The 13,597-nt window shown below is 39.6% G+C and overlaps 1 protein-coding gene across 21 annotated transcripts in view; it reads right to left on the bottom strand.

Annotated features, from left to right (window-relative positions):
- Positions 1-13,597, bottom strand: part of nrxn3b (neurexin 3b) — a 375,053-nt gene that overhangs the window by 24,330 nt on the left and 337,126 nt on the right. For 16 of the 21 annotated variants that reach the window (XM_051875968.1, XM_051875950.1, XM_051875962.1 and 13 more), the window contains 2 exons: positions 9,515-9,604; positions 8,103-8,413 (listed from right to left, as the gene is read on the bottom strand). In XM_051875968.1, coding sequence (XP_051731928.1) covers positions 8,103-8,413; positions 9,515-9,604 — 401 coding nt within the window. The remainder of the gene's footprint in view (positions 1-8,102; positions 8,414-9,514; positions 9,605-13,597) is intronic. The other 5 variants (XM_051875959.1, XM_051875961.1, XM_051875965.1 and 2 more) reach the window with 1 other exon arrangement.

The raw sequence follows: 13,597 nt of genomic DNA, 5'->3' as shown, positions 1-13,597 counted from the left end.
TTCTTTTGAAATAAATAAATTGAAATAAATGTGCAAATAAGGACATTGATACAGCCGTATGTCTGATCATGAATGCGATGACATTTGGAATTATTCTGATACACAGAAGACAATGATTCAAAATTCAAAGAACAATGGACAAAAAAGTAACTATGCCTTTATTCTTTCTGTGTTAAACTGATGCATGTCGTTTGTTCAGAGACTGTAGTGCTTGTAAATGTAATGAAAATATGATTAACAACTTTCAAATGTTCTTCCGAGTTTGTTGTCATATAAGTTTTATATTTTTTAAAATGCATCAAGATGCCCTCAATTGTTTTGTGTTTTTTCTCCGTGGTCATATTTTAATATTCATGTCTGTATAATGAGTGTGTTGTAGGTCTGTGTTTTATTGGTTGTTGTCTCCCCTTTACCCACCTTCTACTCTCCCACTTTTCCACAGCTTTACATGCCCATTTCTTGAGAACTCAGAGATGTGAACGACCAGGTTCAAATTAGTTAGATACTTTTTATTAGTAGATTCTAATTTAGATTACATTTATAAAAGGGTAGCTTGACAGTTAACAACTTTAATTAATTAAAAGTTTGAAAAACTACAGTATCAAAGTAGCTTCCCCAATACTTTATAGGCAAACTGTTATACTGGACTTGGTGTTGTGGGTCAGTATTCGTTTTTGTAACATCTTTCATTAATGTCTTAGTGTCAGGGGAGCTGAGATAGATTGAAGCGATTGTGTACACTCATGCAGAGCAGGGGATTGCAGCTTCACTAGGCCACATGTTCGCCTACATCCCCTGCATGCATGCTTGTTTCTAATGAGCCCTTCACCCTAGAAGCCCCCCATCAATCTGCCACCTTCACATAATTGGGACCACTAAGCCACCTTAAGGCACCCAGATAGATCTCTCTGTGTGCAGCATGAGGAAAAGAGAGTGAAGTGAAACAAGTACCTTGTTGCTGCTGACCTTTACATGATACTAATGTACACGTGCACTGAGCCTATCTGCAGGCAGCCACTGCAGAGGCATAGAGCAGTGAGGTTCTGGCTTCAGGGACAACAAACGGGTTTTGTAGTGGGAATGAGTTCCTATGAACAAACTATATCCTGAGATCATAAAATGGCACAAGAAATCGCAGAGGAATGAGAATGCTCTGAAGTGAATATCTGTGAAACCCCCACTAAGGGGTTTCATCATGCAGGCAAATTCATGGGCCATTACACTGATCTAATGTACCTGTGTAAAGTACCAGCTATAATCTTAGCATGACTTATGCTAATTCACAACTTACAACTCAGTATTCTTTGGCCATGTACATACTGCAGCTCTTCAAAGAGCGTAGTGATGTAAGGGAAACAGGTCAATTTAGCTCAAAGGGAATTATTAACTAATTTATAGGGAATTTTGAAAGAGTCACTTATTTTACGACCGAGCAAATGAATCGTCCAGTTTCATTCTAACACATGAAACTAAGATCTAACACAAACACATGCATACACACATTCACATGAGTTGCAGAAAGAAAGAAAGTGAGGAAAGAATGTGTTTTAAATGATTGAATGTTTGAAGTTGAAGCTGACAAAGACTGTAGAGTTGTTGATGAAACTTTGCGGCAAAACTTAAAGGTGCGGTGTGTAAATTTTAGTGGCATTTAGCAGTGAGGTTGTGAATTGCTCAGTCCACCGCTCACCCCTTCCTTTCGAAGTACACAGAGAAGCTACGGTGGCCGACACAGGACAAAGATGTAGTCATCTGAGACAGCAGAGTAGTCAGTCAAGCAATGAGGTTTCTTCTTATTTCTAACAAAGAACGGTCTCTGCTTCTAATAAACCAGACTACTACTACTACTACTACTACTACTACTACTACTACTAATACGCGTGTATTCAACGTAGTGACAATGTAAGCTGCTTTTAAAAACACCAACGAAGAAGACCAACATAGTGATGAAACATGCTGGCGCAAAATGGCGGTGTATGTAGATAGAAATGGCTCATTCTAAGGTAATAAAAACATAACGGTTCATTATGTGTAGGGTTTTATACACCACTGAAAACATACAGTATGTATATTATATTGCATAAAATATAATACTTCTTAGCAAACTTTTAGCCAAAATGTGATTGACTTGTATTGTTCCCTTGTACAAGAATTGAGTTATTCTCAGTTTCCAGTGAAGGATCCAGTGCGTTGTAGGCAGTGGCTAAAGGCTGCAAAGAAATATGAAGAGAACACCGCAAAGGATAATCTGAAAAACCTCTGTGACCAAAAACACAGTATTTTAGGCCAAACGGAGGGGAAAAATCTAAAAGAAACTGCCGTTCTGTCAGTTCCGCCCAACCCTTCCGAAGCAAAATGCCATTGCTTACAGGTAAGAAAGCTGTTGCCATAGTGTTCCATTTTTACCATAATGCTGTTTAAAGAGTAGACATAATATGATACAATGTGATAAACCTACCCTTTGTCAGCAGATAGATGAGGAACACAGAGGTAAGTGATGTAAACAACAGCAGGTTTATTAGAAAGCAGACGAGTGATCAACACAGCAGAGAAAGCAGTCCAGGTAAGTGGTTGAGGTATAGTGAAGTCTTGGTACAGCTTATCTGATACTGATGTTATCTTTGTTTCCTTTCCAGGTGATCCAGCAAACAACGGGTCCAGAAGCAACAGAGAGCAGGGACTAAGGAGAGCCAGGATGGTACGGGAACCACAGGTAAGTAGCACAGGTAAGACGATATGGGAACACAACTAGGTAAGGTTGAGACCAGACAGTGAGTGATCGGGTGAAGTGCAGTATATATGGGGCTGGGGCTGATTGCTGACAGGTGGAGGGAATCAGTAATCATGTGACTGTGATCTGGTGAACGTGGTGATTAATGACGGTGTTGAGTGAGTGTGTGACTGAGTTGACTCCCTGACATCCTTAAAATAACTGTCAATCCGTCTGGCGGGGATACAAAAATGCCTGTCATTCCTATTCAAATTCCGATTCAGCATTTTGTGGGGCTTGTGGTCAAATTTTATTTGATGATGGGAGTCAATATTGAGTGTCAAACAAAAAACAAATTCTGACAAAACCTAAAATGTGTGTTAAGTTATAGATTTATAATTAAACAACAGTAAACAACTGTTTTAAACATAGCTTCACTATTAGCTACTAAAAGAGTAGCTAACTACACAGTTTTTAACTACACAGAATTTTTTTCTCTTTTTCATTTTCTTCTATACTGATCTTACTGTATAGTTGTGTGAGGGTGTGTGTCTAAGAGTGTATAGTCATGCCTTCATTTGCTAGGCATGAGAAATCTTTTTATATGTTTTAACTATTACTGCGAAGCACTTTGGGCAACGACATTGTTATTAAATGTGCTATACAAATAAATAAAAGTTGAAATTGAAATTACAGGAACAAAATCTTTTAAAATACATAATATTACAACAATATTACATTAAATTCAATATGAGTTGACATGATTATAGATGATACCATTCAATAAAATATTCCACAAAAAAAAAGGCTACCTACAATGCCATACATGAGCTCAATTTGGTGAATAATTTTTAAAAATCTGTTCATTTACATGAACCCTCTCAATTAATTCACTAGAATTTAAAAAGATTCACTGACTTTAAAAAGGTACAGAGTGGATTGTTTAGGCAAGCATGTTTGAATTAGCTCATGGCAGAGCTGGAACAAAGCTTGTTACAGAAAAAGCTACACTATTTAGAAAACAGCTGAGCCACTGGCTTGACACTGGACAACCCCAAAATACATCTGTGAGAGTGTGTGAGTGTGTTGTGTTTCCATTTTCACATTATTTTTCCTCTTTTTTTTTCCTTCTCCCTCATCATTATATACTCAACAATTTGCCTCTCTTTTGCTTTTTTCCATCTTTCTTTCTTTGCCTTTTCTCCCCCACACTTAAACATCAAACAATCAAGCCGTATCCTACATTAACTACAGTAATTAAGTGTAAGTTGCAGTCTTCCATTCTGAAAATGAAAATTCCCTGGTGCTACTCTCCTGTAAGTGCAAGACTTGCACAATCAGATAATGACTACACCCTCAACAGGCATGTATTTGATGCAGTGGTGATGGAGTAGTCATCTAACGCATCTAATGCTGGTGAGGCTTGCAGGTTTAGCCGTGACTCACACAACGTTAAAACAGCATGTAGCTGAAATCACTGGAATTAGTCATTCAGTTTGGAGGCGGATGATGAGAGGTGACGTAAACAGCTGAACAAATTGAATGCTTAGAGCTGGAATCTGGCATAATGCAACACCAGATAAAGACCATCATGGGTTTCATAACTGTCTGCAGGTGTCCGATTGCAATGATTAAGGGCGCCTACATGCCAGAGATTACGCTGTCATAGAATCCTACAAATCCACTTTATTCAATGAGAACAGTTTGCTACAAAGATAACAAAACACAAGGTGTGGCTTTCTGATGTTTGCAACTTTTGCTTTAACAAACTCAGACATAGACATCCATTGATGGATGAGGATCTCAGAGAAGCAGGTTCAGTTGAGCTTTCAGCAATCCAATTCACTGTACTCCCTGTTTCCACATCCTAAAGATGCATCTTGCTCTTTACTAACCATCAAATGCTCCATCAGAGCTTTCTCTAGTCTATACAGTATGTGCCCTAACACCTCAGTACCAAAGCAGCATTCATGTTCACTCTTGACAAGGGGTCATGTGTCACAAGTGAGCTAATGCACTAGATTTGCAGGACAAGAACCACGATGAAGGAGAGGTACAGAGGGAATGTGCCCTCTACCTTCAGGTAAGTGTGTCCCTGAGACACCCTGGTTGAGTAAAATGCTTAAAACCTAACTACTTCTACAAAAACAGAGTATGCTGCACACCTGCTTGCAGCTATTAGTATTGATGCTCCTATTATGGCTCCGTCAAGGGCGCTGATTGCACCTTTTCTGAAAAAAACAGCTACCACTACTAGACAATGTGTGGTTGTGTGTGTATCTGCTCAGTGTGCTCTTCAGTTATGTCAGTACTGTTAAAATGCCTCTTGCTTCTGTTGTTCCCTAGTGTGTAGAAGCATCACTGAGCAGACAGCAGCCCGGGGCACAGTGAACAGCCCTCGCTGGAGACGAATGGATGCACACCCTCACTAGAGTCTCCCTCCTCTACCAGAGATCAAGTGTGAGGCAACACCTCTCTCAGGAGTCCCATCATTAATTAAGCGTGAGATTGCTCTACTGCCCCTGCCTGGATCAGCTTACTCCATAAATGGATAAAATATGATCGCACACCTCTTACTTCTCGGACCCTGGGGTGGCCTGCAAGGGTGGGGAGTCAAAGGGCTGTGCCAAAATAGTGCAGGCGCTGGACCCCAAACTACTCAGAACAATCCAACATCAGTCACAGCCTGGGACCCACAGGGGATGGAAAACCTGTCAGCTTCTACAGGTACTTCTTTTGCTGTCTATGCTGACAGGCAGCAAGGGAGTACTAAAAGTGAGACCTATGGAAAATTAATTTGTGGGCACAGCATGAATCAAACTGCCCGAGACCCTGAAAATTGATCTGGGAGAGCTATTCTTAAAAAAAAAAAAAAATAAAATAAATAAAAAATACACTTACAACACACTCAAAATAGAGATCTTGTCGGAAAGAGAACATTGTTCTAGAGGTATTTTGACTTGCTATACAGTATTAAGGATGTTTGTGGCTGAAACCTGGATCTGTAATTTTGCTATTAATGTGAGAGTGTCTTATAGATACCCCATTCCAGGAGTAACAAGGATGTTAATTCAGGAGCATGCCTTACATGGTGAAAGTACAGACTGTGACCATGTATTAATATCCATCCATTCATCGATTCTCTATATTGCTTCTGCTATGTAGGGCTGTGGGAGTGTTGGATTCTATCCCAGCATCTCTGGCCGAAAGCAGGAAAACACCCTGGACAGGTGGCTAGTCCATTGCAGGGCTAAAACACTGTCGGAGAGCTGCTACGACCATTGACATCTTTAGTCGACATACTACTGCCACCAGAGGTTGGTGTCTGTAGGTTTTACAGCTAACCTGAGTTGTCGCGTGTATTCTTGCCATACGGCCGTAAAGATGGAAAAAGTAGAGTACAACAAAGCAATTCTTCACGTCCCAGTGGTTTTATTTAGGACAGCTGCCTCGTCACAAGTGCTCTTCCAAACCAAAGTTCAAAATAACGAAAAAATAAATAAATAAATAAATAAACCAACGAAAATACTCAAATTAAACGGTACAAAACAAACATGCTGAGAGCAGCAAAACACGACATTACTAGGTTTCAGACAAGCAACAGCCCCTGGCCGTCCATGGCCTGACTAGCCCCCTTCCCCAAACATACCCAGTTTGTATACTATCTTCCCGCTATACACTAGCGGATTCTACCACCCATAGGGGGGCGATCAACACCCATGACAAGAAATACACCATTATACAGCAACAATGTAATTTAGATGCACATGTCAACATGTAAACATAAGCATAAATATTATCTTTGATCAAATATAAACCATACCTATTACAAATAAGACAATGGCCATTTCAACGCATTCACATTAATCTGTCCCAATAAATGGTATAATCGCTAATTAAGAGTAATTGGTGATATTCACGCGATGTCATCATGATGCTCCCAAATACAGGACCAGACAGACAAGTTAGACTAAGAAATGTATTAAACAATGAACATATGAAAACCCATGTCAAATCATAACATAACCCTTAAATAAATACACAATAACACTGTGAACTGATGTTCACGTGATGATTGCCTACATGTTCATCATCACAAACACACAGACAGGTACACAAATTCACACTCTCACTCAGAACTACTGCAGTCTCTAGTTCACCTAACCCGTAGAATTGTCTGTAGGACCAGTCTTTGGATTGTGGGGGAAACTGGAGTACTCAGTTGGCCCATGCCATCATAGAGAGAACATGCAGAATCCACAAAAAATGGCCACCTGACTTAGCCATGACTGAACTGAGAACCTTCTTGCTTATATGATAACATGATAAATAACATTCATTTAGGGCTGTGGTTTAGCAGTTAACATTTTAAGTTATGAGCTCACATTTTAAGAGTTCACATCCAGCTCCTGTCTATACTGCAAATATAGATGGCAAAAAGGTAAAAAAAGTAAAAAAAAAAAAAAGCCTTCATGCTCTGAAATGGTCTGCATGTGAGTTTGAAGGCTCTTATCAATGGGTGGGTTGCCACTGTACTGATGAAGTCACGCTGCAGTCAACGCTCGCTGACATGAGAGGTTATTATTTTATTCTGGTTGATCTGTTTAAAGGTGAGGAGAGAATAAGTCTTGTTTGCCTGTCGCTGAGCGATGCCCTAGGGAGAGTTATGGCTTTAATACGAAGACTGTTGCTTCAATTCTTCCTCTAGCATCAATAAAATGGTCAGCACAATTAGACATTTATTGGCCTCATGTCAGAATGTGTTAAAGAAATCATTCTGATAGTCAACAGAATGCACAAGGCATCTAAACAGCACATACAGACAGAAATGCTATGATCAATCCCAGGGAAGATTGTCATCAGACACTCACCATTATATCGTTCCGACCCCTTATTTTTTTCTTCTTCTAAGAAACATAAAATGAGATATTAGGCAGAACTGAACTCTTTTCCAAAACTGGATGGGTGATTTATAACGCCAAGCTCCAAAACGGACAAAAAGTTGCATACAATGATCAAACGTATATTCAATATTTTCTAAAACAAAATGATAGCTTTGTGTAAGAATCATACCAACATTTAAGATGTTATTCACTAATAATCTTCCCCTCAGCTGGGCCGCAAAAATGAAAAAAATGTTCATGGACAAAATTTTCATGACCTGTTTAATCTTTGAAGGTCTAAATGCAGCAAAATTTGTCTTGCACTCCTGTAGCTGAAGCTGAATTTCTTTTCCTATGTAAAGCATCAGCCATTGTCCCACAGCGACTTAACACCAATAAATTGTGTATTTGGCTAGTTCTATAATTTTGTCCCCAGGCTCCGTGAACTCAAGCTACAGCCCTAATTCAAGGAGACTAAATGGAGAAAATATAATGATCCTGATTCCTACCTGAATGGTGGGTGGTGAGCGCTGCTTGCGGGTAGTGGTGGTTGACAGTGTGGTGGTGGTCTCAATGAAGGTGGTGGACATCTCCGGGGGCATGGAGGTGGTGGTGCGTGAGGGACTTCTGCTGGTAGGTACATCTCCTACCAGTCTCACACTGCCATTTATCTTGATGTTAACATGACCTTCAGCTGCCATGTTGAGAACCTTCAGGCCATTGTAATAGAGACCAGAGAGCTGGCCTTGATACGGCCGCTTGCGGTCATTACCGCCTATTGAGATGGTGGCTTGGGTGTTAAAAATGGTCAGCTGACGACCTGAGGGGAAGACCAGTGAAGGAAGACACAGTTAGGATGGTTTATGTCACTTATTGTATTTTTATATTTAGCTAATTGATTAACTTTATCATTAACACTCGAGCTTTAAAATCCAAGCATAGCATTAAAAATGAAAATTAGCATTTTTTTTTTTTTTACAGCAGTTCTTTATTGTCTTCACTGTGAGGTACTTCTCATGCAAATGTTTTAGGGTTAATTCCAAATGGCTTTTCATATGGTTAGAAATAGAAATGCAGGCCGATTAAAGCTATTACACATTTACAATTCTATATTACAGTGGGCAAAGGAAGAAAGCTCATCTCATACATTTCAAAGGAATATCATGTTGATTCATGCATGTAGAACCACTAATGGGATTTCAAAGTGGCTTTAGACAGTGTTAAAGGGACTTTATAATAATCTTATGTAGTTTAGGCAATGACCTTTAAACGCATTTAATAATCCAGAGGACTTTAATGGTAAATTTGATAAATGGTCACCCCGCCCTTTCATCCTGTTTTTGAATGAAACTGTGAAGAGGTGTCGGTCGATTTCATCACTGGCTTCAAACATAAAACTGTGTTAGCAATTGAGTCAGCAAAGTGGCATTTCACTATTATTTCAGCTCCAATTAGTTGTCTTAAGAAACGTACTGCATTAATGGTTGGGTTTTTGGCCTATTCAATCACTACCACTAGTGCTATGGAAGATCATTCCAATGAAAAGTAAAAAAAAAAAAAACTAAGATCATGACTTGTATTGAGTTCTGGTTTAGTTGGAGTCTAGGAACCATGTACTTGTTATTCTTGGTTACCAGTCCCTTTAACTGGTCAATGATCTGATGGAAATAACAAAAGAGGATCACAATTCACATAAAAATAATAAGAAAAAAAAGAATACTCAACGAAAATATTACGTAATGGGAAGGGAAGTAAATTATGAACATTTTAGGTTAATTAGTGGCAAAAGGCTAAGCAAAGACTGATCAGACCTGGTTGGACAAAAATATAACGAAACGGCATGACAAGGAGCATATGAACGCAAATTAAAATCAACGAAAAAAACAAAACAAAAAAACACTGAGGGTCTTGTGAGGGTTACCTTTCTCATGTAGCCAATCTTCGACCGGCCGGGTATATTTGAACGGGATTTTCTTATTAGCCATTTGATAACGCTCAATGTCGCTGTTGCCTTTAAAGTTTAAAAGTTTAAAAGACATCTTAGCACATTGCACATTTATACACTGTTTAAGAAGGTTTAGCCGTGTTTAAAATTATTTAGGTCTTGTTTAGGTTTAATTTGTAAGGTTAAATGCAGTTGTAAGATTATAAAGCACTTTTATCAAATAACCAACTCATAAACAGTTTAACACATATAATTATTTTGAACAAGAATCACGCATCACATTCAGACTTTGTGACAACATATAGACAACTGTTAAAACGAGACACATACAAACAATTAATTTCAAACAGTATTCCCACTGAGCCTCTGTAACAGGTGATCTCCTGCTCAGCAATCCTTAAAATGAGGTGTAACTCTTTTCCCACTGGACATCACATGCTCTTACATTTCAAGGGTCCAAGGAACACTTTACAAACTATTTGTAAGGGAAAGAGAGAGAGGGAGTGAATGAGAAAGAGAGAGCGACAGAAATGAAAAGAGATAATGTGTAGAAGCTCTAAACCTGCTGGGAAATAAGGCTTGTGATGACACAGATTTGAGGAAGGCACTGCATACAGATGAGATCATTACAGCATGGTGTGAGGCCTGCTGCTGCGGGGTCCCTGGAAGCTCTCAGAGGCACTGTGCCGCTTGAATATTCTGCCATTATTTGGACTTTGTTATATTTCTTTCTCTGACTTGAGTGAAGTGTTAGTGCTGTAAGAAGGAATCTAACATCTGCCATCTTGGGTGTGCTTATGTCATGCCCAGCTGCTCTAAACTCATGCTGCCACCAGTTCATGAAATGTTGGAGAAATGTCAACCAGTAAATTGAAACAATAAATAAATGTTGGAGCTTTAATATTTCAAGCACTTGTTGAATAAAAGTTGGTCATAATGAATGAAATGGCATGTTTTTCTTATAGAACAAGTTGACATACAGTAGTTGCAAAGTTACTTATAGTCAGTAGAATGTCTATCGGGGTTCATCAAAATAAAGTGTTAGAAGATATTAAGCAGACAGTCTACTAATACTCTAATGAGTTAGTAGACATAGTTGCAAAGTTACTTATAGTTAGTAGAATGTCTAAAGTGGACCACTGAAATAAAGTGTTACCAATCCACAATATAACACGGAATATCATTACAGGAATAGTTCACCCCTGTCATCATGTGGTTCAAACCCTTTTGATTGTCTTTCTTCAGTGGAACAGGTATATTCCGAAGAATGTTCATGCTATTCTTTTCCATGCTCTAAACTATAGCACAATAATAAGCTAAAAAAGTCATTTGGAGCATTTTTGTAATATTTTTATGGTGCTTTTTTGTCATTTTTAAAACTTTTAAAACAGAATCTGTACCCACTCAGTCTCACTGTATGAAAAAAAGAGCAGCATGAACATTCATCAAAAAGAACATGAGATTAAGTATATGATGACAGAAGTTTCATTTTATGCATTTCCTCATATATCTAGCTTGGGATAAAATATATTTTACAGCAATTCTCTGAAGATGTTGTAATGGGAGAAAAGAAAGAAAGAAAGAAAGAAAGAAAGAAAGAAAGAAAGAAAGAAAGAAAGAAAGAAAGAAAGAAAGAAAGAACACTACAGCCTAAGAGAAACAAATGCAAAAAGGATTTCAAAAGAGCAAAGTTACTCAACACATATCACTTAGCTAAAGCTACTGAGTGCTGAGTCACAGTGTACATTCTTAGAACTTCAGAAAGAGAAAAAAGGTGCATAGAATAGGAGTGCTATTCAGAAACACAAAGGTTCTACAGTGACAGGGATGTGAAATGGACGTCGCCAGTGGCAAATCAAGGCCCTGCTTTTCTTGTACTTTCTTTTTTAAATAGGCAAAAAATGGGCTTCAAAGTGATCTGGTTACTGCTGGCTGAGCAGGGGGGATGTGGGAGAGGTAAAGGGGTGAGGGTGGGGGGTAATAAGTAGCTTCCAGGGCTGCCGATGCCTTTGATCCAGACGGGCAGCGCATGCAAGCCTGGGGCTGGAGTGGCTTTCCTGGATGGAGGCCTACATGCTGGAGAGATCCAGAAGAGCTTGAGGGTTTGGACATTCATTTTAAAAAACAGACGCTTTGCCAGAACTCACTGTTTCTCATGTTAATGTAAATACATATTATGATGATCTTTGCAGAGCTTTCTAACCTCCAAAAAAATGTTCAATGAGAATTGCTATAGTCTGGTTATACCACCCTTAAAGCCCCGATATACTCAAATCAAAGAACAAACTGGTGTGATGTCTGTGTGAACAAAATCAAGCCAAAATTAAGTTTGTTTGGTGTTTGTTTCAGGAGTTCGAAACAGCTTGCCAAAGTGAACTTATCCAAAAGTGAAACCATCGTGTTTCCTTCTGGAGCATCAGTGAATGTTTGAACCTTTTTTAATAGTTGTGTTTGAGTCCCTCAATTGTCCTCAGTGTGAAAAGATGGATCTCAAAATCATACAGTCACTGCTGGAAAGGGTTCAAATATGCAAAAGATGCTGGAAAACTGAAGAATTTGCAGGGCCTGGAGGATTTTTTCTGAAGAACAGTGCTCAGTTTACCTGCTCAGAACAAACAAGGGACTCCGAACAACCATCACAAAACAAAAAACAGTCGTAGATCATCCAGGTAACCACACACAGTATTAAGAACCAATGGTTCCTGCTGTGAATTCTCTCCTTTTAAGTTTAAGTTCGCTATTTGTGTGACGTTTTAAGTTATGACTTACGTAAGTAACGTAGTGCAGTGTTTCCTGCATGTACGAGCTTAGCGTAAGTGCCTATTCACTATCACTCCAGCAGAGCAGTCAGATCGCATGCTCTCACTAAAGTGCAACGTTTATGTGCAAGAGAAAGTTGATGACAAGTAAGTTTTAATTCAATTTGGTGGGTTTTGTAATCTTTATTACACTACGCAGTTTAATATTGCTGACTCATGCTGATATATTTCCTGGTCATATTTATATATCAGTTCATTATGTAAGGTTGTTTATCCTTGAGTTTGTAATCTGTTAAGTTGTTGATTATATTTAGAAAATGAGTATTTATTTCTGTTATTTTATTTATTTCAGAAAACTACCTCAAGTACACTACTATGTGTATATGGTCACTCTTGTGCAATAAACAACTAAACTCTATCTGATGACTCCGACTCCCTGACCAGAGTTCTACAGCGGTCAATAACATATACACCAGCTTTCAGTGGGTCGATCCCCAACATTGGTCCTTCAAGCCGGAGCTATTGACTACTGCAGTGATGTCATCGGAAGAGCAAGCCACCTCTCTACCTCATGCTGAGACGTCAGACAGGCCCTCACGGCAGCGTCGCACACCCAAGCATCTGGAGGAGTATCTTCTTGACTATGGCCATCACCGACCTGCACTTTCCTCCCCACCTACAGAAGAGGTGCCAGCGGAGCAGAGAGGAGCAGCAGCCGCAGTGAGCCCCACTAGTCAGTCACGACCAGTCTCTAGCCAAGCTGAGCACCCAGACACAAGCTCCACGGACTTGTTAAGCATGAGTTCACTGAGAAAAATCTTGAAGTCCATTTCTGATTAGGAAAAGGATGAGGCTGCTGATATGGCTGCGCTTCACAGTAAACTGAAACAGTATGAAAAACGACAGCGTCGGCGCAAAGAGCTGATGGAACATATTACATCGTTCCTGAGAGAAGAAGATGAGGAGGAGGATCAAAATGGAAAGCCTGCCACAACACCACCAAGGTCCCCTTCAGTAATTTCTTCACATCCGCCTCCCTCATGTCAGTCTACCCCTTCATCACAGCCACCTGACATTGAGCTGCATGCCAAGAGACATGTGAGTGCCACACAGCTGAATGCTAGTACACCTGCTGCAGAGGCCGAGCACTTTGAACCCGGTTTCGTACCTATACAGCCAGTCACTTCACTCCCTTTGTACTCACCAATTTCATCTGGTACGTTACCTGCCGCCGTGCCCCATGCTACAAGAGCAGAGACTGTGCCACTAGGAAGAGAACGTCACCCAAAGTCAACTGTCT

The sequence above is a fragment of the Ctenopharyngodon idella genome, chromosome 20 (assembly GCF_019924925.1).
Source record: "Ctenopharyngodon idella isolate HZGC_01 chromosome 20, HZGC01, whole genome shotgun sequence".
Taxonomy (NCBI): domain Eukaryota; kingdom Metazoa; phylum Chordata; class Actinopteri; order Cypriniformes; family Xenocyprididae; genus Ctenopharyngodon; species Ctenopharyngodon idella.
The sequence above is the reverse complement of the archived record's forward strand: the minus strand, read 5'-3'. Positions and strand labels throughout refer to the sequence as shown.